The 27917-nt window shown below is 38.1% G+C and overlaps 1 protein-coding gene across 1 annotated transcript; it reads left to right on the top strand.

Moving 5' to 3' along the window:
- LOC131429441 (thioester-containing protein 1 allele S3-like) lies at nt 1–27573 on the top strand. The gene is made up of 14 exons (XM_058593555.1): nt 1–145; nt 214–394; nt 456–818; nt 890–1214; nt 1280–1569; nt 18024–18124; nt 18177–18432; nt 18493–18705; nt 18776–18818; nt 18903–19319; nt 21625–21918; nt 21974–23259; nt 23320–23473; nt 27387–27573. The coding sequence occupies exons 1-14, from the start codon at nt 69–71 to the stop codon at nt 27473–27475; spliced, it is 4089 nt and encodes a 1362-aa protein (XP_058449538.1). The 5' UTR covers nt 1–68; the 3' UTR covers nt 27476–27573.
- Nucleotides 27574–27917: the final 344 nt, after the last annotated feature.

Here is a 27917-nt window from a genome sequence, read left to right as displayed (position 1 = left end):
TCTCTGCATTTAGACGCGTATTAAAAAACACTCCATTCAAGTGAAAACAAATAATCAGTGTCTCTAGAATGACGTTTCGTTACTTATGGGTTTTCCATTTCATACTTGGCTACGGATTGTGGCTAAAATTATGCAGTGCTCAGGGGTTCGTTGGTTCGGTAAGTTTCTCAAGGATGCTGTAAATACTCACGACGAATACATTGAAATTTACAGGCTTTCGGTGATCGGTCCAAAAATGATAAGACCTAACCAAACATATTCGGTGGTGTTCAGCAATTCCTTAACCCGTAACATTCGCCTGGCCATGGCACTACAAGGACCAGGCAATTCTGGGGTGTTTCAGCGAACGACAGTTGCAATCAATAGAAGATCCGGAAAGTTGGGCACGTTTCAGGTTTGTTTGGCACTGACTGAATTATTCTCCACTCTCAGACTCGTTCGTATTCGTTACGCAGGTTGGAAACATTGTTGAGGGTGATTATAGGTTGTCAATTGGAAGTATTGATCAAGATTTCAACTTCAACAAGGAGGTAGATCTGGTGTACGAGCAGAAAACAATATCCGTTTTTATACAAACAGACAAACCGGTGTATAAACCGGGAGATACGATGCACTTCCGGGTTGTGGTTGTGGATGCCGATACTAGACCTGTAACCAACATCAAAAGTGTGCGAATTGGTCTGATAGATTCAAACGATAACTCCATTAGACAGTGGCCATACGCCCAGCTTTGGCGTGGAGTATTTGAATCTGAGGTGCTACTAGCACCTTCACCAGTGCTGGGTAATTGGACGCTGACGGTAAACACACAAGAAAGCGTAAGAGAACGAATATCCTTAACGGGATGCGCTCAGATATTGAATCGATTTCCCCTTTTTATTTCTTGTAGACGGTCAAGAGGCAAATCGAAGTCCGCGAGTACGTGCTTCCAAAGTTTTTTGTCAAGGTTTTCCCAGCAGAAATTCTACTGATAGAAAGAAAACAAATTATAGTGTCCGTTCAATCATATTATACGTTCGGAAGTCCAGTTGACGGAATAGTTCATGTTCACTTATACATCGAAGACGATGATAAACCAGATTATTCGGAAACCGCAACGATAACTGGAACTAGCACTGTTAAGTTCAACCTGAAAAAAGAACTGGAAACCGAAGACAGCTCGCAGAGCTTTCGAGATGTAATTGTTAAAGTTGAAGTTACGGAGACTTTTACCAGTGAGTTCAAAATCACGATTACACAACATATGCTACTAAGAGTGATGATATGTTTTATGTTGCAGATCACACCATGAACATAACACAGTCAATACCCGTTTTCCTGTACCCGTACAACATATCCGCAGTTGCATCCACTCCTCAGTTCCGACCAGGGGTTCCATTTCTCGTTCAAATAGTGGTTGCAGATCACTACGGTCAACCGGTTGCTGAAGAAAAAAATATTGAAGTTCATGTCGCATACGAGGGTGAGGGATACAGTGAAGATCAAACGCTTGTGGAGAGCCTCAACGGACGAGGTAAAGCGGCGTTAGTTTTGCAGCCACCGGAAAGATCGGACCGTTTGGAAATTTCGGTATGTGCCCGTATTTATCTATAACAAACCTGCACATTTCAGTGTCAGTCGTTTTCTGCACAGGAAAACCATTTCACCGTATTTTCTTCTTCTGAAAATGAAACTTCTTTTCAGTACCACTAGCTTTAACTCATCTCTTTTGGTGTTGATTCGATTCAAAGCTCAATCACTTTTCTAATTCAACGTCGAAATCTTTTTTTTTAATATTCACTGTTGGAGTATGAATCAATGTTACACTGTTAAGATTTAAGAAGGGTGTCCAGTCACAAGGGGTGACTTTTCAGCTCTATTACATACATGGTTTGGTTATTACCATTAGGACATAATTTGCATAATTTGTAATGTGAGAGGATGTAGAGAACTTACAAACTTCAACTTCAATAATAGAAACAGCGACATTATTTGAATAGAATACTACATGACATTACATCGAATGATTCTAGATTTTTGATATTTGTGCTACTCATTAAACCGGGGAGAACGCTCCAAGATCATTTTCAGAATTTTATTGTGAGTCCCGTAGAACGTTTTCTTCCTAGTGGTATAACATCTTGACCAAATTGGTACAGCATAGAACATGGTTGCACTGAAATTTTGAACATCATCTATTAATTCAATATATTTATTCGGAGAACAATTATTAGCCACAAAAACTTTTTTTTTTTGAGACATTCCGCTTTTTAGGGTGAGATGCTACTTGTGGATAAACTTTAGATGGGTAAGGCAAAAAAGAAGTACTCGGTCTTGATTGAAGAAAAAGCGGTTGTGAATAAATTTTTGTTATTCGTTAACCATTTTCACAGAATGTAACATCAAAAATTGAAAAGAAGAAAAATTGAAAATGTCTACTGTCCTTCTTTGATACTTTTCGTTGCTGCAAATCCAAATTTTCGGGTGACCATTGATTTCGCATCACACTAGCCTTCTTTTTATATTTTGCATACTATAAATCTGAAACAAAACATTCTTCGATCGATTTTTTGAGTACTGGACATATTGAAAAGGCGGCATCTCTTTCATAGTTTTTGTGCGGCGTCTCTATCGATTTGTTGGTCCAAATGACGATAAAAAAGCAAGTGGGTAATGTCAGTGACATAGCCGGAAGACGTGAATACGAATAAAATATATGGTTACTTTGATAGTAAAAAAAATTGAATACTGTTCGAGGAATTCAGGAATTTTAACTGATTTCTAACCTGAACTTGGGAACTGAACTCTAGAAATGACGTCTGAATTGGGATTGTGGAATTTAATGCTGAACCTGTGCTCTGGAACAGAATTTTGGAACTGAGTTCTGAATTCTGCAATAAATTCTGAGCCTGAATCCTAGCATTGAACTCTGAAATTTTTGTTACAAAATGATCCATAATTCGGTTTTCAAATTTCGATACAGATTTCAGTCCCGAAATTCAGTTCTAGAATCCAGATCCAGAATTCAGCTTAAAAATCTTCAGAATTTGATTCCTGAATTAAGTTCCACTTTGTGATACTGAATTTCGGATCCCAATTCTAAATCTGCATTCTGAAACTGGATTGTTAAATGCATTTCTGGTCCTGAATTTCGGTCGGAACTACAGACTTAAAACTCAATTTTAAATATGAATACCGAGATTCGGACAGTAATTTTGAAACTGAAATCTGGTCTGAACTTCAATTTCAGTTTTAGAATTCAGTGTCAAAATTCGGATCCAAGTCCAGAATTCTTTTCCGAAATTTAGTTTTAAGTTCTAGAATCAAGATCCTGGCCTCAGTCCCAGATTTCGGTTACAATATCCAAGATTATAACTAAGTTCTGAAATTCTGTTTCATTTCCAGGCTTCTGGATCTCAATTCTAGCCTTGGATTTTGGACGAGAAACTGCAATGTCAGGTCAGGAAATGAAATAAACGATATGAAAAAATTATCACTCACCCATATGCTACATTTTGAAAAGGCGCCCCATAGTAAAGTAAGACGTATTCACGTCGAAAAACCTTTCCTCGTGATTGAAAAATATCTTCGAGAACGTTCTATTTGTCACGGAAAAAAGTTATGTCTTTATCTTAACATGGCATTCGCATGAAATACCATCGTTTACGTGGCGCGAAATAAATATTTCGATCACTGCAATACACTATCGATTATAAATATTTACATGATAAAATATAATTCGCTACTTTTATTCACCTGTCTTACACGGAGAATTCACACTGACGCCCATAACTTTAGAGCACTTCTCTAACTACTAACACGAAAATGTCATTCAGTAATAGCCGTTCAACCGAGAAGGTTGTGTATAGAAGCGTACAGTTTAATAACGCTGGTTGGTTTACACGCGTTAAATACGACAACGGTTGAACTACAGGTAGAGACCTGTAGGCAGCAGCCGTTAAAACGTAAAATCGTGCTGCATAAGAGAGTCCTAGTGCTGGGCCAAGCTGGTGAAGGAAACAACAAAGGGCGTTTCCCAAGCTCTACCCAGGCCACAATATACAGCCACAAGTGCTGAGCAGGAGAGTGCAAAGGCACATCGAAGAAGGAGAGTGCAAAGGCACATAGAAGCAGGAGAGTGCAAAGGCACACCGGTGCGAAGGCACTTCGGTGCAGAAGCATTTCGGTGCGGAGCACAAGGAAGAAGGAGACAAGACAATTCGGTCTTTCCACTGCCATACAACACGCAGGTATACACCGGTGACCTGCGCTGGTTGCAGCTGGCGAAGACAAAAGTAAATCGGAAATCGAGTGGTGCTGGATGTCAGGTAGCAGTAGCATCACATCCAACAATCAGCATCCAACAAGAACATCTAGAGCAACGAGGATCTACACGGCAGTGCAACGGAGATAGACAACAATTTCAAGGTAGAAGTTTTTTCTCTTCCTTTTGATTGAGTACTGTGTAGTGTTGGTTTCATTTTTTATTTTAAAGTTTAATTAAAAATTTTAATGTGATGGATGAATCCATGGACGTAAATCCTAGCATGAATCCTATACCCCCACGAACGAAAAAATATCAGGAGAGCTCTTCTGGGCCTTGGATAGTCTTTTTTAGACGTATATCAAAGCCATTAAACATTTACCAAATTTCTAAAGGTTTGACATCACGATACTCTTCAATCAAAGAGATCATAAAAGTAAATAGCGATAAAATTCGTGTTGTGGTAAATAATTTGAAACACGCGAATGATATTGTCTCTTCGGAACATTTCATTAAAGAGTATAAAGTTTACATACCCTCCAAAGATGTCGAAATTGACGGTGTTGTTACCGAAGCGAGTCTTTCGGTAGATGATTTATTCAAGCATGGTGTTGGTCGTTTCAAGAACTCTATGCTTGAGGGTGTGAAAATACTGGAGTGCAAACAACTGTACTCAGTAGTTTATGAAGAGGGAAAAAAAGTTTATCGCCCATCAGACTCGTTTCGAGTGACATTTGCCGGATCTGCGTTGCCGTCCCATGTCTATGTCGATAAAATTCGCCTCCCTGTTCGGCTTTTTGTTCCAAATGTAATGAATTGTACGAACTGCAAAAAATTCGGACACACAGCTACTTACTGTAGCAATAAACCAAAATGTATTAAGTGTGAAGGACCTCATAAAGATAATGATTGCAACAAGGAAATTGAAAAATGTATTTATTGTGGGGAAAGTCCTCATGAGGATATTTCAGTATGCACTGCATTTAAAGTGCACAAAGACAAAATTAAGCTTTCTTTAAAAGCACGGTCTAAGCGCACATATGCAGAAATGCTTAAAACGGTCATTGATGTCCCCCCTTTGGAAACCGAAAACGGGTTTTCAAATCTAGAGGAAACAGAGGACTCTGACTCTGACGAAAATAGTGAAGGTAATTCGTTTATCACTACCCAAGCGTCAGTTAAGAGAAAGAAGTCTTCTTCCAAATTACCAAAAAAGACACCTAAAGTTTCATCTTCAAAAAAAGATCCCCGTGTTAAACAAAAAAAGTCAAAACCAAAGACTGTACCTCCTGGTTTGTCAAATTCACAAATCAATCCAGGATCTAGCACAGAAAAAGGTAATAATCCTGTGGGCTCCATTTCACAGCCACCAACAGGATTACTGAAGTTTTCGGAAATTGTTGAATGGATTTTCTCAGCATTCAATATATCTGAACCCTTAAAGACTCTCATAATGGCATTCCTTCCAATAGCTAGAAATTTTTTGAAGCAGTTATCAGCTCAATGGCCAATTGTCTCAGGTTTTGTATCTTTTGATGGATAATTTATCACCCGCCGCAAATGATACAATCACTGTCCTGCAGTGGAATTGTCGAAGCATCATGCCAAAACTTGATTCATTTAAAATTTTATTGCATAGTCAAAAATGTGATGTATTTGCTTTATGCGAAACATGGCTTACTTCAAACATAGCTTTAAATTTCAATGATTTTAACATTATACGTCTCGATAGAGACTCTCCGTATGGTGGAGTGCTTTTGGGAATTAAGAAATGCTGTTCCTTTTATAGATTAAACATCCCTTCAACTTCTAGTATAGAAGTTGTTGCTTGCCAAATAAACATTAAAGGCAAAGATATTTGCATAGCTTCGGTTTATATTCCTCCAAAAGCACAAGTTGGACAGCGACAGCTTAATGAAATGGTTGAAGCCCTTCCTGCTCCACGATTGATTCTGGGGGATTTAAATTCGCACGGAATGATGTGGGGTTCCGTTTACAATGATAGCAGATCATCTTTAATACAAAACATTTGTGACAATTTTAGCATGACGGTATTAAATATGGGTAGCATGACACGGATCCCAAGACCTCCTGCACGCCCAAGTGCATTAGATCTATCTCTTTGCTCAACATCAATTCGACTAGATTGCACCTGGAAAATATTGCCTGATTTACACGGTAGCGATCATTTACCAATCATCATTCCAATTAGCTGTAACAAATGTATTGCTAATTCAGCTAGTATTCCATATGATTTGACAAAAAATATCGACTGGATTAAATACCAAAGTAGAATCTCTAGTATTTTGAATTCAATGGAAGAGCTCCCTCCACTTGAAGAATATGACTTCCTCATTTGTTCGATTTTGGAGGCAGCAGAACAATCCCAAACTAAACGCTTTCCTGGGCCAACGACTAACAGAAGGCCTCCCAACCCCTGGTGGGACAAAGAGTGCTCAGAGGCTAAACTCGCAAAACAAAATGCTTGCAAGACGTTTCTAAAACGGGGAGGAGGAACTCCTCAGAATTTTGAAAAACTTATGGTTTTAGAAACCAAGTACAAGAGCATACTTCGAGCCAAAAAATGTAGCTATTGGAGACATTTTGTCGAAGGTTTGTCAAGAGAAACCTCAATGAGCACTCTTTGGAATACGGCCAGACGAATGAGGAATCGTAACGTGGGCAATGAGAGTGATGAATACTCGAACCGATGGATATTTGACTTTGCTAGGAAAGTTTGCCCAGATTCTGTTCCTACGCAAAGCATTATACGGGAATCTCCTCCAAATAATGGTTTTATTAATAACCCATTTTCAATGATGGAATTTTCTATAGCACTCTTGTCTTGTAACAATAACGCCCCTGGGTTGGACAGAATTAAATTCAACTTGGTGAAGAATCTGCCCGACCTCGCAAAAAGACGTTTGTTGGAATTGTTCAACAAGTTTCTTGAGCAAAATATTGTTCCGCCTGACTGGAGACAAGTGAAAGTTATCGCCATTCAAAAGCCGGGGAAACCAGCTTCCAATCACAACTCATATAGACCCATTGCGATGTTGTCCTGCATCAGAAAATTGTTCGAAAAAATTATTCTACGACGTCTCGACACTTGGGTCGAGACGAACGGTTTGTTGTCAGATACTCAGTTTGGCTTCCGTAGAAATAAAGGGACGAATGATTGCCTTGCATTACTTTCGTCTGACATCCAAATTGCCTTCGCTCAAAAGCAACAAATGGCATCTGTATTTTTAGACATTAAAGGAGCATTTGATTCAGTTTCCATTGATGTTTTTTCAGACAAGCTCCACCAACATGGACTTCCAGCGGTTATAAATAATTATTTGCACAACCTTTTGTCAGAGAAGTGCATGTATTTTTCACATGACGATTTGGCAACATTCAGAATTAGCTACATGGGTCTCCCGCAAGGCTCATGCCTCAGTCCGCTCCTGTATAATTTCTATGTAAACGACATTGACAGCTGTCTCATAACCCCATGTACACTAAGGCAATTGGCAGATGATGGCGTGGTTTCAGTTACTGGATCCAAAGCTATTGATCTGCAAAAACCATTGCAAGATACCTTAGATAAATTGTCCGTTTGGGCTGTTCATCTGGGTATCGAATTCTCTGCGGAGAAAACAGAGCTGGTCGTCTTTTCAAGAAAGCATGATCCCGCGCAACTTCAGCTTCATATGATGGGAAGAATGATCCAACAGGTTTTGACTTTTGAATACCTCGGGGTGTGGTTCGATTCCAAATGCACGTGGGGAGGACACATTAGGTATCTGATAACGAAATGCCAACAAAGAGTAAATTTTCTTCGAACAATAACAGGATCTTGGTGGGGTTCTCATCCGCAAGATCTAATAAAATTGTATCAAACAACGATACTTTCAGTGATGGAATATGGATGCGTTTGTTTTCGTGCCGCTGCAAACTCTCATTTTATCAAACTTGAGCGAATTCAGTACCGTTGTTTGCGAATTGCCTTAGGCTGCATGCACTCGACACATACAATGAGTCTTGAAGTTCTGGCGGGAGTTCTTCCATTAAAAGATCGATTTTGGGAGCTTTCATCACGCCTGCTAATAAGATGTGAGGTGCTGAATCCCATGGTAATTAATAATTTCGAACGACTAGTCGAGCTTCGATCTCAAACAAAATTTATGACAGTATATTTTAACCATATGTCACAGGAAATCAACCCTTCAAGATATATTCCTATCCGTGTCAGCATCCTAAGTGCCCCTGACTCAACTTTATTTTTCGATACATCCATGCAGCGTGAAGTGCGTGGAATCCCGGATCATCTACGCTCGACGGAAATTCCAAAAATATTTTCAAGTAAGCTCAGACTCTGAGAAAATGTTTTACACAGACGGATCGCGAATTGAAGAAGCGACAGGGTTTGGTATGTTCAACAATAATGTTTCGGCCTCATTTAGGCTTCAAGAACCTGCATCTGTTTATATAGCAGAGCTAGCAGCAGTTCATTATAGTTTGAGTGTAATCGTCACATTATCTCCAAACCATTATTTCCTCTTCACAGATAGTCTGAGTGCAATTGAAGCCATTCGCTCAATCGCTGCTGGCAAAAAAGAACCGTTTTTCTTGGGTAAAATAAAACAGTGTCTGAACGACATATTGAATAATAATTATCTAATTACTATAGTCTGGGTCCCGGCTCATTGCTCCATTCCAGGCAATGAAAGAGCCGATAATTTAGCCAAACGTGGTGCTATTGAGGGTGAAATTTATGAGCGACCGATTGCTTTCAACGAATTCTATAGTTCGTCTCGCCAAAGAACACTTGCCAGCTGGCAAGCATCTTGGGATAGAGATGATCTGGGTCGGTGGATGCACTCAATTATTCCGAAAATATCGACAAAGGCATGGTTCAGGGGACTGGATGTGAGTAGGGATTTCATTCGTGTGATGTCCAGACTCATGTCCAATCACTACACGTTAGATGCACATCTCCTTCGAATTGGGCTCTCCGAGACTAATCATTGTGCTTGCGGAGAAGGTTATCGGGATATTGATCATGTCGTTTGGACATGCGTGGAGTATCGTGATGTCAGATCTCAACTAATAAATTCTTTGCGTACCCAAGGTAAACTATCCAATATCCCAGTTCGAGACATTCTTGCTTGTCGTGACCTTTCATACATGAAACTTATTTATCATTTCATAAAGAAAATTGGAGTTTCAATTTAATAAAGGCCCCTTTTAAGACTTAGTTCTGATCCCAGCTGCGTCCATGAGTTCAACCAATAGCTAAATTAGAATAAAAATTATGTAATGATACAAACAAACTCGAAACAGTTTATGAAATTATCAACAAAATGTCTGAAAATAACAGCTTATTTTATAATATATAGAAGTTAATCGTTTGGTTCAAATAATATTTCCGAGTAGATTTCATAATTAATGACGAGTTACCTAAGATGATATTTAAGCTATAAGAGAATATGTTTTAATAAATTCAAAACGTTGTGACTATGTTAGAATTAAATTAGGATAAGAATATTATGTAAAAGTGATGCTACGGCGAAAAAAAACTTATGTAAACTGCCTTAAGAAATAAACGTATTTATGGAAAAAAAAAAAAAACACGAAAATGTGCCAACACTCCCAGAGCAGTATCTCACCCCGCTTAACCCTACGAGGATATAACCATTTAATATATTTATTACACTTCGTCTGGATTTCTTCAATGTGAAAGTGAGATTTATCATTCTAAAAGTTAGATTTTGTACTATAAGTTCACTAGACTCGGACTGAGTCGTAAACTTATAGTTTTTCAAAAACTTACTGATTTCATCAGCTCACACGGATTGTGTGGTCAAGTGACAGCATTTTCACATACCGCGAACTGCTAACCGGAGCCAGACTGTTAATCAACTTATTCACTCATAAGTTTTTTATACGTTTAAATTTTGATCTTTACTAAAAAATATGAACCGAACTATTTTTTGTACTACACTCAAAGTGACCATTTCTGCCCCGGCCTCTCCTATTTATAAATGAAAATGTAATACACCCGAACCTCCATTTACGTAATAATCGGGACTACGTAAATAGAATTATGACGTAAAAAAAGTTTACGTTATTTGGAATTTTCGACGTAAAAAAAGTTTACCTTATGTATATGTATTATTAGATATGTATAATATATTGGATAGTTATGGAACAAAAATTACGAGTATTTACAGGAAAAGGATGTTCTAGGCAGCATAAATTTCCAAGATGGCTACTTCCGGTTTATTGATATTCCTTGAAAACCCTTACAATATGGGTATTTTCGGAACGGGTTTGATGAGTAGATGTCGGAAAATGATGTTTAAGGTGGTTCTGAATTCCAAAATGGCGACTTCCGGTTTATTGATATTCTTTGAAACCCCTTACAATATGGGTATTTTCGGTGCGGGTTTGATGAGTAGTTGTCAGAAAATGATGATTGAGGTGGTTCTGAATTCCAAAATGGCGACTTCCGGTTTATTGATATTCCTTGAAAACCCTTACAATATGGGTATTTTCGGTACGGGTTTGATGAGTAGATGTCGGAAAATGATGTTTAAGGTGGTTCTGAATTCCAAAATGGTGACTTCCGGTTTATTGATATTCTTTGAAACCCCTTAAAATATGGGTATTTTCGGTGCGGGTTTGATGAGTAGATGTCAGAAAATGATGATTGAGGTGGCTCTGAATTCCAAGATGACGACTTCCAGTTTATTGATATTCCTTGAAAACCCTTACAATATGAGTATTTTCGGAACGTATTTGATGAATAGGTGTCGGAAAATGATGTTTGAGGTGGTTCTAAATTCCAAGATGGCGACTTCTGGTTTATTTATATTCCTTGAAAACCCTTACAATATGGGTGTTTTCGGTACGGGTTTGATGAGTAGACGTCGGAAATCTCACAAGTACATTTACTACACTTAAACAATAAAGCTCCGGTTTAGACTGACCGATTTAAGAAAACGTACATCATATGGTTTGGCACTGTCAACCATATTCAACATCTATTTCGATTTTGATCACTGTTGAGTCGTGTACGTTCCATTATTTTTGCATTTCTCTATAGAAAGAATATAGATTTGAATGAAAATAAAAATTTGTTTAAAGCTCGGAGACACTTATCGTTATATATCATTCAACTCAGCTCGATTAATGAAGAACTAAGACATTTTAGTTCTATTTTTAAATAACCACAGTTTTCCATCCAAAAGCGTTCGGTATATGTTTGAAACGTCGACGACCGTATTAGAGAGTAAACACAATAATTAAATTGATTTTGGCAAAAACTCATTGAGGATGATTTTCGGACCTACCTTTCTAAACAAATTTTGGCTATATAAAAGGTTTACTATGACCTCTTTTCGGGTGTAAAACCTATTACCAGTCACCATGTCTTACATATATAGATAGTGGAAGGTATCAATGGAGGACTATGACTTAATCAATAAAAAACCTTAGCTATTCAATAAATTGAGAATTAAATTAAATAATATTTGCAAAATATAGCCAATATAATTTTACATTTCATTGAACGGATTACAATAAATTTTTTATTCATCAAGTGTGAAAGTACTGGAGTACATAGTGAAACACTTGGACTCACAGTATATCACGTGATTTTTAGAGGCACAACATAGTTTGTTTTAAGCGACTCTTCCCATTTCGAAAATATTATAACAATATAGGATACGATCAGCAATCCACTAATATTCAAACATTATTTTCTACGTAATATGCACTAAACCAGCTCCAGAAAAACCCATATTGTAAGGGGTTTCAAGAAATATCAATAAACCGGAAGTCGCCATCTTGGAATTCAGAACCACCTCAAACATCGTTTTCCGACATCTACTTATCAAACCCGTTCCGAAAATACCCATATTGTAAGGGTTTTCAAGGAATATCAATAAACCGGAAGTCGCCATCTTGGTATCCAAAACCACCTCAAACATCGTTTTCCGACATGTGCTCATCAAACCCGTTCCGAAAATACCCATATTGTAAGGGTTTTCAAGGAATATCAATAAACCGGAAGTCGCCATTTTGGAATTCAGAACCACCTCAAACATCGTTTTCCGGCATCTACTTATCAAACCCGTTCCGAAAATACCCATATTGTAAGGGTTTTCGAGAAATATCAATAAACCGGAAGTCGCCATCTTGGAATTCAGAACTACCTCAAACATCGTTTTCCGTCATCTACTCATCAAACCCGTTCCGAAAATACGCATATTGTAAGGGTTTTCAAGGAATATCAATAAACCGGAAGTCGCCATCTTGGAATTCAGAACCACCTCAAACATCGTTTTCCGCCATCTACTCATTAAACCCGTTCGAAAATACCCATATTATAAGGGTTTTCAAGGAATATCAATAAACCGGAAGTCGCCATCTTGGAATTCAGAACCACCTCAAACATCGTTTTCCGCCATCTACTCATCAAACCCGTTCCGAAAATACCCATATTGTAAGGGTTTTCAAAAAACATCAATAAACCGGAAGTCGCCATCTTGGAATTCAGAACCACCTCAAACATCGTTTTCCGCCATCTACTCATCAAACCCGTTCCGAAAATACCCATATTGTAAGGGTTTTCAAAAAACATCAATAAACCGGAAGTCGCCATCTTGGAATTCAGAACCACCTCAAACATCGTTTTCCGACATCTACTTATTAAACCCGTTCCGAAAATACCCATATTGTAAGGGGTTTCAAGAAATATCAATAAACCGGAAGTCGCCATCTTGGTATCCAAAACCACCTCAAACATCGTTTTCCGACATGTGCTCATCAAACCCGTTCCGAAAATACCCATATTGTAAGGGTTTTCAAGGAACATCAATAAACCGGAAGTCGCCATCTTGGAATTCAGAATCACCTCAAACATCGTTTTCCGACAACTACTCATCAAACCCGTTCCGAAAATACCCATATTGTAAGGGTTTTCGAGAAATATCAATAAACCGGAAGTCGCCATCTTGGAATTCAGAACCACCTCAAACATCGTTTTCCGTCATCTACTCATCAAACCCGTTCCGAAAATACGCATATTGTAAGGGTTTTCAAGGAATATCAATAAACCGGAAGTCGCCATCTTGGAATTCAGAACCACCTCAAACATCGTTTTCCGCCATCTACTAATTAAACCCGTTCGAAAATACCCATATTATAAGGGTTTTCAAGGAATATCAATAAACCGGAAGTCGCCATCTTGGAATTCAGAACCACCTCAAACATCGTTTTCCGCCATCTACTCATCAAACCCGTTCCGAAAATACCCATATTGTAAGGGTTTTCAAAAAACATCAATAAACCGGAAGTCGCCATCTTGGAATTCAGAACTACCTCAAACATCGTTTTCCGTCATCTACTCATCAAACCCGTTCCGAAAATACGCATATTGTAAGGGTTTTCAAGGAATATCAATAAACCGGAAGTCGCCATCTTGGAATTCAGAACCACCTCAAACATCGTTTTCCGACATCTACTTATTAAACCCGTTCCGAAAATACCCATATTGTAAGGGTTTTCAAAAAACATCAATAAACCGGAAGTCGCCATCTTGGAATTCAGAACTACCTCAAACATCGTTTTCCGTCATCTACTCATCAAACCCGTTCCGAAAATACGCATATTGTAAGGGTTTTCAAGGAATATCAATAAACCGGAAGTCGCCATCTTGGAATTCAGAACCACCTCAAACATCGTTTTCCGACATCTACTTATTAAACCCGTTCCGAAAATACCCATATTGTAAGGGTTTTCAAAAAACATCAATAAACCGGAAGTCGCCATCTTGGAATTCAGAACCACCTCAAACATCGTTTTCCGACATCTACTTATTAAACCCGTTCCGAAAATACCCATATTGTAAGGGGTTTCAAGAAATATCAATAAACCGGAAGTCGCCATCTTGGAATTCAGAACCACCTCAAACATCGTTTTCCGACATCTACTTATCAAACCCGTTCCGAAAATACCCATATTGTAAGGGTTTTCAAGGAATATCAATAAACCGGAAGTCGCCATCTTGGTATCCAAAACCACCTCAAACATCGTTTTCCGACATGTGCTCATCAAACCCGTTCCGAAAATACCCATATTGTAAGGGTTTTCAAGGAACATCAATAAACCGGAAGTCGCCATCTTGGAATTCAGAATCATCGTTTTCCGACAACTACTCATCAAACCCGTTCCGAAAATACCTATATTGTACTAATTTCCATGGAATATAAATGATCCGGAAACGATTTTCATTGTATGCAAAAACCTCTTTTTACGAAGTATTTTCAACGTAAAAAAAGATTACGTTATTTGGAATTTATGTCGTAAAAAGAGTTACGTAAAAAGAGGTAACGTAAAAAAAGTTTACGTAAACGGAGGTTTGGGTGTATTGGAAAAATATAAATATCGTGGAATTAGACTCCTCTGTGTTTTGATAATTTATATATCGTTTTATTCATGATCGGCTACACATGAGCGATAAATGCTGATTTTTTTCGGCAGAAAGTTCCTCGGACGCTAGTAGGAAAAAGTGTTTCCATCCCTTCCTACTAGAGATGCCAGGTAAAAAATTCAAATATCTTTAGACAGGGTTGCAAAAAATCCGAAAATAAATCTGCAGTTAGCAAGTATGTCTTGCTGGCAACAATTTCTCTATAAAGTATGATACGCTAAACTGACTTGGCGAGCAAAAAAAAAAAGTCGCGACAATTTCAAAAGTCTGCAAATTTTGACGAAAGTCTGCGATATACTCGATTTTCAAAAGTCTGCAAAAGTCTGCACAACAAAAAATGTCTGCAGCACTAACACATGGATCAATAAGTCCCCAGACTAAAGCAGAGATGGCGCTCGTAGTAAACCAGTAACCACGTCTTTCTAGAGTACAAACCTTTGCTTGAAACGGGTCAAAATTTTATGTTGATCCGACCAGAAACAGCTGAGTTATCCAGGTTAGAGTAAAGTCGTTTTGTAGTTTGTTTAAAAAATGGAAAAAACCGAGTTTCGTGTTTTGATAAAACATTGTTTTTAATGGGTAAAAACACCGTGCAAGCGAAACAATGGATTGAAAAATGTTATCCGGACTCTTGTCCATCAAAAGCAACGATTTGTCGATGGTTCGCCGAGTTTAAACGTGATCGTACCGACACAAATGACGCGGAACGCTGGGGTAGACCTGTGGAAGCCGTTACACCGGAAAATGTGAGTGAAGTGACAAAAATTATAATGAAAGATCGTAAAGTGAAGCTCCGTGAGATTGCTGAGATGACACACATATCATATGGAAGTGTATTTACTAACCTTCATGAAAAATTGAGCATGAAAAAGGTTTTTTCCAAGTGTTTTTCCAAGTGGGTGCCGCGATTGCTGCAATGCACCCTGCCACAAGTCGATGAAAACAATGGCGAAATTGAACGAATTAGGCTTTGATCTGCTTCCCCACCCCCCATACTCGCCAGATTTAGCCCCCAGTGACTACTGGCTCTTTGCTGATCTTAAAAAAATGTTTCAGGGAAAAAGATTTGGCTCAAATGAGGAGGTCATCGCTGAAACTGAAGCTTATTTTGAAGCGAAAGATAATTTTTTTTATAAACATGGTATTGAAAAATTGGAAAAACGTTGGAACCATTGTATCACCCTAAAAGGTGATTATGTTGATGAATAAAAAAAAATTTTGCAAAAAAAAATGTTGTTTCCATTGTTAGTCTCGGGACTTATTGATCCATGTGTTATGTACGAAATCTGGCATCTCTGTTTCCTACTGTGACTTGCATGGGAGTGGTCATCTACGTTGTTACACATTTCATGTTCTAAGTCAGTTGAGGTTGTATGTCGACCATGAAGTACTACTATCATGTAAAGGATGTTTTTAAGAGCTTGCTGATTTGAAATTTAAATAAAACACATGTCAAATAATGAAACGGTTTTGACATTTAACATTTAAATGTGATTTCGGCCATATAGCCGCCACGACTATTTTTAACAAATGTCATTCTGGAGGTCCAATTTTCGACCACTATTTCAAGCATTTGAGGACGTATTGCAGCAATAACACTTGAACATTGGTTTTCAAAGCATTAATCGTTGCCGGTTTATCCACATAAACGTATCCCCACAAAAATAATCGAGCGGCGTCGAATCACACGAACACGGTGGCCACTTCACCGGTCCATTTCTCTAAATAATGTTATCGTTGAAATGTTATCTCAATAAGTCGATTGTTTCGGCCGCAGTATGACAAGTGGCACCATCCTGTTGAAACCACATTTCGTTCACGTCCGTGTGTTGAAGATTTGGCAATAAAAGTTCAATGATTATGGTTTCGTATCGATTCCCATTCACGGTAACGCGTCATTCTTCCTCATTTTCAAAGAAATAAGGACCGATGATTCACCAAACAACATCATTTATGCATGGGTAATACTTGAACGGCGTATGGATTATTTTGCTCCAAATACAGTAATTTTGCTTGTTGACGTATCCATTCAACCAAAAAATGCGCCTCATCACTGAAAAGAATTCTGCCGTAAAAAAGTGGATTACGGCGAATACACGACGCATACGATGGTCGTGTGGCTTCAATTTTGTATGGCACCAAACACAAATCTTAACGAAAAATTTTCCATAATATCGATGGAAGTCCAATTTCTTGCGCACGACGATTAATCGATGAATCTTCGTTTTCTTCGACTCTGGCCTGAACGACAGCAATATTTTCTTCTCATATGCACTCTTCTCGTTCTTGTCGATGGCTTGGCATCCAAATGTAGATCGAAATTTGGTAATTACGTTCTTTATGGTGGTCTCAGAAGGACGATTATGTGCAACAAAAAATTCATGAAGTGCTCTACAAACAGTTTTAATTGAACACGGTTTTTGAACATAAATTTCCATGATTGCTAAATCAGTTTCAAATGAAAGGCCTTATGCCGTATTCTTGAATTTCTCGAAGAATTCTAGAATTTCATACCTGTCCGACTTCCGGTTCCGAAATTACAGGATTATGAGTGTCAAATAAACCGCACATGCGCTGGTACGGAAGATGAAAACACAACACCGCCACTACGAACAAAGCACACAGTGTGTTGGGTTCGATTTCGTACACACTATAAAGGAAACAAAAACCGACACCAAAGCTCGGGGTTAAAAACACAAGCAAGAATTTTCGGTTCCGGCAAGATTAATGAGAAAGACACCATCACACCATTAGGAGAATTAAAATAGGGCTTTACCCTTGTATAGTCCACACAAATGACCGAGGAAAAGTAAGCATTGTCAAAGATTCACAATAACTATAACGAAATCCCAAAAATATATGCGAAACAACAGAAAATTGTTAACATTTGACCGTATGGTATATATGAGAATATGTGAGATATGAAAAAGGCATCATTACACCACTAGGTGGATTAAAACAGGTTTTTTTTATATTTAATATTTTTTTTATTCTGGCATGACTGTTGTCACCCTTTTGCTTTGGGAAGAGGAGCCATCTTCATCCAGCGTGGGTTGAGGGGCACTTTGTTTGCGGCTCGTCTTTTCATCCATCGGTTCATCATCAGTGTTGTTGTTGTTGTCAATCGTACTGCTGGGGTGGTTGCTGTTTCATTTTCGTTTTCGATATTGTTCGATGAAAACAAATTTCCGTACTGCGACTGTTATCTCATCGTTTAACGATCTACTTAGTCTTAGTCTATCCAAATAAAACATTGAAATATAGTTCAGATCCCGTTTCTCACATTTTTGCAAACAGGTAAACTACGACACGGTCGACTATGGAGCAATCGAAGCATTTGATGGTGTTCAATCACAAAGCAATCATTACATTCGAATTGCGTTGAAGCCCAGATCTGCGTAAGTAAAATAATTCGACGGTAGAATGTAAATAGAAACCGATCAATTCCAGGGTCCGTGTCAACAAAGAGATTGCAATAGATGTAACTTGTACGGAAAGTATGAATCATCTGTCGTACATCGTCATCTCGAGAGGTAAAGTTGTAACTCATGGTCATGAAACGATCCGAAATCGAAAAAAGCACACATTCCGATTGAAACTTACGCCACCAATGGCACCGAAGGCTAAGCTGATCGTTTCATACATTAGTATCAAATTTTTGATTTACGATGATTTGGAGCTAGAGTTTGATGTATTCACCAACAATGTGAGTGGAATAACATGTAACAGACTTCGGTTGAATTGTGATTTTTGTTTTCAAATAAAGTTTAAGTTTTTTCTGGACAAAAAAGAATACCGGCCCGGCGAGGACATCACTATAGAAGCCGAAGGAAGTAACGATTCGTACGTCGCATTTGCGGGGATCGATCAAAGCGTACTTCTGATGGGGCGAGCTGGCAATGGTTTCGACAAAAGTGATGTGCTGCGGGAACTCGCTCTGTACGGTGCTACAGAGCCTAACGAGTTTGATCCTTTCCATGTATGTATGATGTGATTCGTATTTCATTAGTCGAGTATATTTAAACATGAGTGAAAAATGACTTCAACAGACTATGGGATTGTTCCTAAGAACTACATCCGAGGTTGATTTTCGTAAGTTTTTTGAAATACTCATACTTATTCACCAAAGAACTACATTACTTATATAATGTTTTTTTTTTTTATTTCTTCTTCCAGCCTCCGCTCGCAGCCAATTCAACAGATTCGGGAGTAATTTTCCTTTATCTTCAAGGCGAGCCCAAAAAGCTGTTCACATACGGACAGAATTTCCGGAAACATGGATGTGGAGAAACTTTACCATGAACTCAAGGCATTCCGCATTCACTTTTCAGGATACAGTTCCGGACACAATCACCTCGTGGACCATGACCGGGTTTGCCTTAAGTCCAACACTCGGACTGGGGCTGATGAACGAACCGCAGTCGTTCGTCGTCAAACAGTCATTCTACATTATTGTAAACATTCCTTATTCCATCAAACGAGGTGAGGTGGCACTCATACAGGCGACGGTATTCAACTTCCTCAGTGACACCATGACAGCACTGTACAACAGGCATGACCAGATGGAGTTCGTCGAAAGCTCCTCCGATGATCGTAAGCATAATGGCTTCTATTCGGCAGCAAAATTAAGGATAAGTTTCGTTAAGTTAATCGAAGTAATCGAATATTTTTTCTAAGACTTCGGTAGTATCATATTTCATTCCGTATCGTACAAATCCCGAATTCGGAATTTTTTTTTCGGTTGATATTTTCTGGGGAGACGGATATTTTTTTGCTGATTATTTTCTCAATAGTAGTCCCGAATTAGACTTGTTAATACCTTCATTATTAGACATCAACTAACGAATTCATTATTTGAAACCATTTTTAATCAATTCGAATTACGATATTAAGGTAATTAAAAGATTCGGCGAAATCGCAAATTCGGCGAAATTAGTCTTTCGACGAAATCACCCTTTCGGCGAAAGGGGTTTTGGTGACATGGCTTTCGGCTAAATGACCCTGACCCATAGCATATTTGGGTTCTTAAGGCTGGGTGTGGAATCGTTGTCCTGGAGTGCGAATAACTTCTTGTCCAGTTGTTGTGCAATGATTTTGGAAATGCTGGTATGTGACTAGTTGATGATTGTAGGTGACAAGCGAATTACATGGCATCCTTAAGTCCAGACCCCAAACACTTAAGAAAGACTAGACTTTATTGAGCACATGCGAAAGAAACGCAAGATCTTTTCACAGACACAGACGTGTGTGTGTGTGTAATAAGTTCTAAGACTTCGATAGTATCATATTTCATTTCGTATCGTACAAATCCCGAATTCGGAATCACCGACAGCCGGTTGATATTTTCTGGGGAGACGGTTATTTTTTTGCTGAATATTTTCTCAATAGTAGTCCCGAATTAGATTTGTTAATCCTTCCATTATTAGACATCAACTAACGAATTCATTATTTGAAACCATTTTTAATCAATTCGAATAACGATTTTAAGGTAATTGAAAGATTCGGCGAAATGCAAATTTGGCAAAATTACTCTTTCGACGAAATCACCCTTTCGGCGAAATGACTTTCGGCAAAAGGGGTTTTGGTGAAATGGCTTTCGGCTAAATGACCCTGACCCATAGCATATTTGGGTTCTTGGGGCTGGGCGTTGAATCGTTATCCTGGAGTGCAAATAACTTCTTGTCCAGTTGTTGTGAAATGATTTTGGAAACGGTGGTATGTGATTAGTTGATGATTGTAGGTGACAAGCGATTTACATGGCATCCTTAAGTCCAGACCACAAACACTTAAGAAAGACTAGACTTCATTGAGCACATGCGAAAGAAACGCAAGATCTTTTCACAGACATACTAGTCGTCGTCGTCGTCGGTTGTTGTTGTTGTTGTTGTTGTTGTTGTTGTTGTTGTTGTTGTTGTTGTTGTTGTTGTTGTTGTTGTTGTTGTTGTTGTTGTTGTTGTTGTTGTTGTTGTTGTTGTTGTTGTTGTTGTTGTTGTTGTTGTTGTTGTTGTTGTTGTTGTTGTTGTTGTTGTTGTTGTTGTTGTTGTTGTTGTTGTTGTTGTTGTTGTTGTTGTTGTTGTTGTTGTTGTTGTTGTTGTTGTTGTTGTTGTTGTTGTTGTTGTTGTTGTTGTTGTTGTTGTTGTTGTTGTTGTTGTTGTTGTTGTTGTTGTTGTTGTTGTTGTTGTTGTTGTTGTTGTTGTTGTTGTTGTTGTTGTTGTTGTTGTTGTTGTTGTTGTTGTTGTTGTTGTTGTTGTTGTTGTTGTTGTTGTTGTTGTTGTTGTTGTTGTTGTTGTTGTTGTTGTTGTTGTTGTTGTTGTTGTTGTTGTTGTTGTTGTTGTTGTTGTTGTTGTTGTTGTTGTTGTTGTTGTTGTTGTTGTTGTTGTTGTTGTTGTTGTTGTTGTTGTTGTTGTTGTTGTTGTTGTTGTTGTTGTTGTTGTTGTTGTTGTTGTTGTTGTTGTTGTTGTTGTTGTTGTTGTTGTTGTTGTTGTTGTTGTTGTTGTTGTTGTTGTTGTTGTTGTTGTTGTTGTTGTTGTTGTTGTTGTTGTTGTTGTTGTTGTTGTTGTTGTTGTTGTTGTTGTTGTTGTTGTTGTTGTTGTTGTTGTTGTTGTTGTTGTTGTTGTTGTTGTTGTTGTTGTTGTTGTTGTTGTTGTTGTTGTTGTTGTTGTTGTTGTTGTTGTTGTTGTTGTTGTTGTTGTTGTTTTTGTTGTTGTTGTTGTTGTTGTTGTTGTTGTTGTTGTTGTTGTTGTTGTTGTTGTTGTTGTTGTTGTTGTTGTTGTTGTTGTTGTTGTTGTTGTGTTTGTTTTCAAAATTGAATAATTGATTTTTAATAATCGAATAATTCGATGAATCCGACATCACAAAGCAATATAATAATATTCCAATTATATGAACTCATTTACAGACACTCGACGCCGTAAGACGATCTCCGTTCCAACGAATAACGGAAAACCGATTTCATTCATGATCAAAGCCAAAAAGATCGGAGAGATTGCAATCAAGATTGAAGCCGTTAGTCCACAGGCTACTGATGCGGTGGAGCGTATGTTGCGAGTCGTACCGGAAAGTCACCTGTACGAAGACAACGAGGCCAGATTTATCGAACTCAACAATCATGAATCAAAACATTTCCCAATCACGTTGAATATTCCGAAAAAGGCCGTTCCCGGATCCGTGCAAATAGTGTTCTCGGTGTCAGGTATGCTTCACCGGTTCTAGCAGCAGGATATAACATCTAATACCGCTGATTTCAGGTAATTTACTGGGTCCATTAATCAACAATCTGCACTCACTGATTCGATTACCGACGGGTTGTGGCGAACAAAACATGATAAATTTTGTTCCAAATGTTGTCATATTGGACTACCTAGTGGAGAGTGGGACGGTGGCGGAAGATTTGAAGACCAGCGCCATCAACTATCTGCAAAGTGGCTACCAGAATCAATTAAAGTACAAACGTTCCGATGGTTCTTTCAGCGTTTGGGGAGCAAGCGATGACGGCGGTAGTACCTTTCTGACAGCGTTCGTAGCGAAATCGTTCAAAATAGCCGATAAGCATATTACGATCGATAAGGCGATTGTTGAAAAAGCTTTCCAATGGTTGGCGGCCATTCAAGAACCGGATGGGCAATTTGTTGAAGTTGGAACCGTTTTCAGTAAAGATATTCAAGGAGGGCTGGCCAGTAATAATTTTTCCATCTCTGCTTATGTACTGATTGCTTTTCTTGAAAACGAAGATATTTCCGAAAAGTACAAAACAACCATCGATAAAACCTTAACGTATTTGGTCAAAAATTTCGATAGTATTACCGACATTTACGATGTGGCATTAGCGACATACGCACTCGCACTTAACAATCATGCAAAAACCTCCCTTTTCATGGACAAACTTGTGGAGGTCTCTATTTTCGATGGAAATTCTAGGACACGGTATTGGGACAGAAAGCCGATCAGTATCGAAGTGACTGGCTATGCTCTTCTCGCTTACATGCAACAAGGCTTTTACGCGGATGCAACTCCAATAATGCGCTGGTTGAATGAGCAACGTTTCGGTCAGGGTGGATTCCGAGGAACACAGGATACTTTCGTCGGACTAAAGGCATTAGCAAAATTTGCCGCTAGAATGACCACGCATAGAAACAACTACCGAGTGATGGTAGTAAATCCAAGTCAAAACAGGAATGCGCGATTGTTAACTTTCGATGTCAACAGCGAAACATCAATGTTACCGCAGGAAACTATTCTTCCAGATAACATTCGATCGCTGGACATTAGATGCGAAGGTATAGGCAATGGGGTGCTTCAGGTGGCCTATCAGTACCATGTCAATCTAGTACAAGCTAAGCCAAGTTTTAATCTAAACGTGCAATTGCTTGATACTACTACACATTTCGTGCAGCACTTGAAAGTGTGCGTCAATTTCATACAACGAGGAAGTCTCAGAGAGACCAACATGGCTCTGGTCGAGGTCTATTTTCCCAGTGGATTCAACGCGGATGTTGACGCCGTGACAAACCTAACTCCTTACAGCAAAATCCAGGTAAACCTAAAATTAGCGCAGAAACATTTTCACTACTAAGTAGTTTATTTATCCTTTTAGCGAATCGATCTATTGTACGATGCCACCTGCGTAGCAGTTTACTACAATAAATTAGAAAACACTCCGAGTTGCTTCACTGTCACAGCTTACAGACGATTGAAAGTGGCTATGCACAGACCGGCTCACGTCGTTGTGTATGATTACTATGACCAAGGTACGATCCCATTTTGACAATATTCTTCGTTTTTGCTGTGTGTCCTAGAAAAAATCATATTTATCGTTAATCTACATCCAAATATTGAACATACTATAAACTCAAATAGTGCAAAAGAACAACTTGAGAAGTCAACAGACTTTAATGAAACTTTGAACCCGTTTTCAGTATTATAAGTCATATATTTTGCGCGAATAAAGCTACCTATACGACTCAAAACTGGTTTTCAAGTGTAAAAGTATTTTGAATGCGATTTCTTCAACTTGTTGTCACTCGAAAAGCTATTACCTAATTGTACAAAAATGGTGTCAAAAGAAAAATTATTGGAAATCGGTCGGTCACACCTAAAAATAAACATTGGAAAAAATAGTTTTCACACCACTGAAAACGCATTCAAATTTTTTAGAAAGGTCGATTGATTTTCGTCAACTTCGTCTTGGACAACATTCAATATCGTTTCCGAGTTATAACGATTCAAAAAATTTAAATCATATATCATATATCATAAAACATTCGATTCAGCTCGACAATCTGAGCAAACGTATGTGGGTGTGTGTGTCTGTGTGCACGTGCAAATAATATCACTCAATTATGGCTCAACCGATTTTCAAAAACTTAGATTGAAATAAAAGGTCTCATGGTGTCATAAACTGCTATTATTCCGATCCGACTTCCGGTTCCGGAACTACATGATTTCAATTTCGTGAGCACTTTTCAACAATTCATGACGGAAATAAGTATAAATTTTCATGAAACTGAATAGTAAATTCTTCTAGTTAGCAGATCTTGTTAGTTACTTCGGGGCTACTAGTCTCCAGTTTCCCCTTCCAAACGCACCAATAATACTGAAGAAAAACTTCAAAAACGGAACTCACTCCGATTTCTCAGCAATAGTTGAACGTTTCTCAAAATTTTCTCAAATCTTGGTTTAAATTTATTTCAAAAGCTATTGTGCAATTTTAACCGGATCCGACTTATATACCTTATGATAAAAAAAGAACCGGAATTTTCATTTTAAAATTCCCGCGCTTGTCCAATCGGTAAACTTTTATTCTATCAACGTTGGCAACACTTTTATACACATTCTGTCAAATTTTGACGCATATCGTACGATTAGTTTTTGTTTGGCGTCTATACAAAAAAGTTGAAAAATTTTCGTGTGGCGATTTTTATAATGGATGAAAATTTAGAACAACGTGCATGCATCAAATTTTGTGCTGCAAATGGATTTAAGTGTTCCGAAACGTTGAAAATGTCAGTGTCTAGGAAAAACACAGGCATACGAGTGGTATAAACGCGTACAAGCTTGGATCATGATGAGATCACTGGCCGCCCAAGAACATCTGTTACTGAGAAAACATTGAATCGGCGAAGCAAATCGTGTTGCAAAATCGTTCTGTACCGATTAGAGAGATTGCTGTGTTGTTGGGCATCTCTTATGGATCAGCCGAACACATTTTAACTGATGTTTTGGGTTTGAAACGCGTCGCTTCTCCGCAGTTTTTGGCCAAAATCTCAACCAATATCATCAACCAAGCACCGTACTCTCCAGATATGGCCCCGTGTGACTTTTTCCTCTTCCCCAGACTCAAATTGCCATTGCGGGGAACGCGTTTTGAGACCATAGAGACCATAAAAGAGAATTCGCTGCGTGAACTAAAGGCCATACCTTCGGCGGCCTATAAAACTTGTATGGAAAATTGGATCAAGCGTTGGCATGCATGTATTGCCGCAGGAGGAGAGTACTTTGAAGGCGATAATAAAGAAATTTATTAAACATTGAAATTTTGCGTTTTTTAATAAAATTCCGGTTCTTTTTTGATCATAAAGTATGCTGCTAATCAGTAGAATGAGAATGTTGGGCTGTTCTAAACTCGTCAAAAAATATTGTCAATAAAAACGTGCTTAATCCACCTAGCAGTGAGATGATACTTTTTTATAAAGCCGCATGTGCTTTTCGCCTGAATATTCTTTTTACGAAATTACCCGAATACTTTTTTTACGAAATTACTTCGAAAAAGAGGTTTTTGCATACATTGAAAATCATTTCCCGCTCATTTATATTCCATGGCAATTACTACAATATGGGTATTTTTGGAACGGATTTGATGAGTCCATGTCAGGAAACGATGTTCGAGGTGGTTTTGAATTCCAAGATGGCGACTTCCGGTTTATTGATATTCCTTGAAAAACCTTACAGTATGGGTATTTTTGGAACGGGTTTGATGAGTAGATGTCGGAAAACGATGTTTGAGGTGGTTCTGAATTCCAAGATGGCATAGCCATCTCTTCCAGTTTTTTATATTCAAAATTTCACTTTATTATGGCACTTGTACGCAGGTTCGAGTCCTGTCTCTGAGCGTATCTTTCTCCAAAAAATCTTCTTCTCTGTAGGTTTTTCATTCGTTTAACTTCTCCAATATATGTTTCCACTCAGTCATTGCAAAAACAGTGATTGTAGTTTAAAACAGTTGAAATCGATTTAATTATACAACTGTACATTATATTATGTTATCTTTCCTAAATGCCACGATATTGCATACTAGTCGAACAATTGAGCTGCCAAGTTCCGTGCTAAAAGCTATACGTGCAAATTAAAAAGGTTTAGGAAACGAAATCAAAAAAAAATATTTTGCAGAACCGTAACAGAGACTGCTGTTTTCAGGACTTCTGGAACCGGAAACTGAAACCGGCATAACAAAATTCTGTTCGTTCAACTATAAATTAATACATATAATTGAAACAGCTCAATTTTAAACAAATTTTTAAGACTTTTGCACTGTTTGAAATTTCAATCACCCATTACACTGTAACAGCGGAACTGCAAGTCGGATCGAAAAAAGAAACTGTACGGAACCATTAAATTACTCCTTTGAATCTAAACGTGTGCCAATCGATTCAGCATGTCGATGAGATGACGAAGTGAGTTCCACTTTAGAGTTTTTAGTTGTTACTTCCAGAACCGGTATTCAGAGACCAGCATAACCCAAAACGATTCGTATGACGAATTAATTGGAACAGTTCGAATCCCAACTTTGAAGATTTTTTTGGTATCGTCATATTCTAAGACTGTTTGAATTTGTTAAACTTATCACCCTGTAATTCCACAATCGGAAGTCGTAATCGGATAAAATTTACCAATTCATCGACTATCACAATTCTCCTGTAGCTCCTGATCCGGAAGTCGGATCTAGTTAGAAAACTAAAAGTTTTATGGGATCTTAATACCTTTCAACCGGTTTTTCTTTTTTTTTAAGGTTTTTCAAAATATCATAAAATACAAGTTTTGTTTCTAAAGTGCACCCTTTTCCTTTGTAACACCAATAACATTGATGAAAATTCCTAATCAGCTGATTCTGACATTTTTCGACAATTTCTATTAAAGTTCTGTACATGAAACTTATACTTGAAAACAAAATAAACGAATGTGACGTAAGTCCTACACTAAACTTTGGACTTTTTAGCGGCATCTTGAATCAACATGTTGGGACGGTTCTGGAACTTTTGCAACATTTTCCAGGCTATTTTACTGCCCATCGAACCACTTTTACGACAGTTCCCTTCCTTTTTCCCTTCGAGAACTCTTATTACACAGGATACACTGTATAAGAAATTCCAAGCTTCTACACTTTTTCTCACGGACAATTTCTGACTGGAACTGTATGAGGTACTTTGAAATTTAATAGATGTTTTTACTAATACGGTTCAAACGTTTTTCTGAACGTCATTTTCATTGAGCACATCTTTCAAAATAATTCTGATAAACATAATATTTACGTTCACCTACAATACATCAATTATCTATTAGTTCACAGTGCTCTTGCACGAATTCATCTGTTAGAATTTTTCAGATAAAACCATCCATTCGAAAATTATGAAAAAAAAATCACAAATGTTTTTAATTGATTTACAGAGCGCTTTGGCATCAAGCCGTACGAAGGAAAAGTCATGCAACTGTGTGATATTTGTGAGGATGAGGATTGCCTTAGTTTGCAATGTTAACAATATAACACTATTTTTGGGTGTACACGGAATTGCAGGTAAAGAAGTATACTACTATATATACTATATTAAAAGAAATAAATTTCTTGAAAAACTCTTCCCATCGTCTACTCATTTTAAACTGTTATTTTTATAACGTTGGATTTCTAGAACGCTCCTCAGTGTTTGAGATAACAGAGATACCAAAACCATTGACTATCATTTTCAATCAATTGTTTAAGCAAGCTAGGTTCCCTTGCATATGGAAACAGCCGTTTATCATTTATAAAAGTGATGATCGACGTCGCGGAATATCCAGCCTTTCAGCGTCGTCGACATTATTCGAGATAATTGTGAGTGGTTCTATTCTGGACCAAGAGATCAGTTACAACGAGTTTGTTGGCTTTCACATTCCAGTGTGTAGCTAGCTGTAGCTATACAGTAGCTGTACAGAACCAGCTAC

Source organism: Malaya genurostris, chromosome 2, assembly GCF_030247185.1.
Source record: "Malaya genurostris strain Urasoe2022 chromosome 2, Malgen_1.1, whole genome shotgun sequence".
NCBI classification, from domain to species: Eukaryota; Metazoa; Arthropoda; class Insecta; order Diptera; family Culicidae; genus Malaya; species Malaya genurostris.
This window is presented reverse-complemented; position numbering and strand designations above follow the sequence as displayed.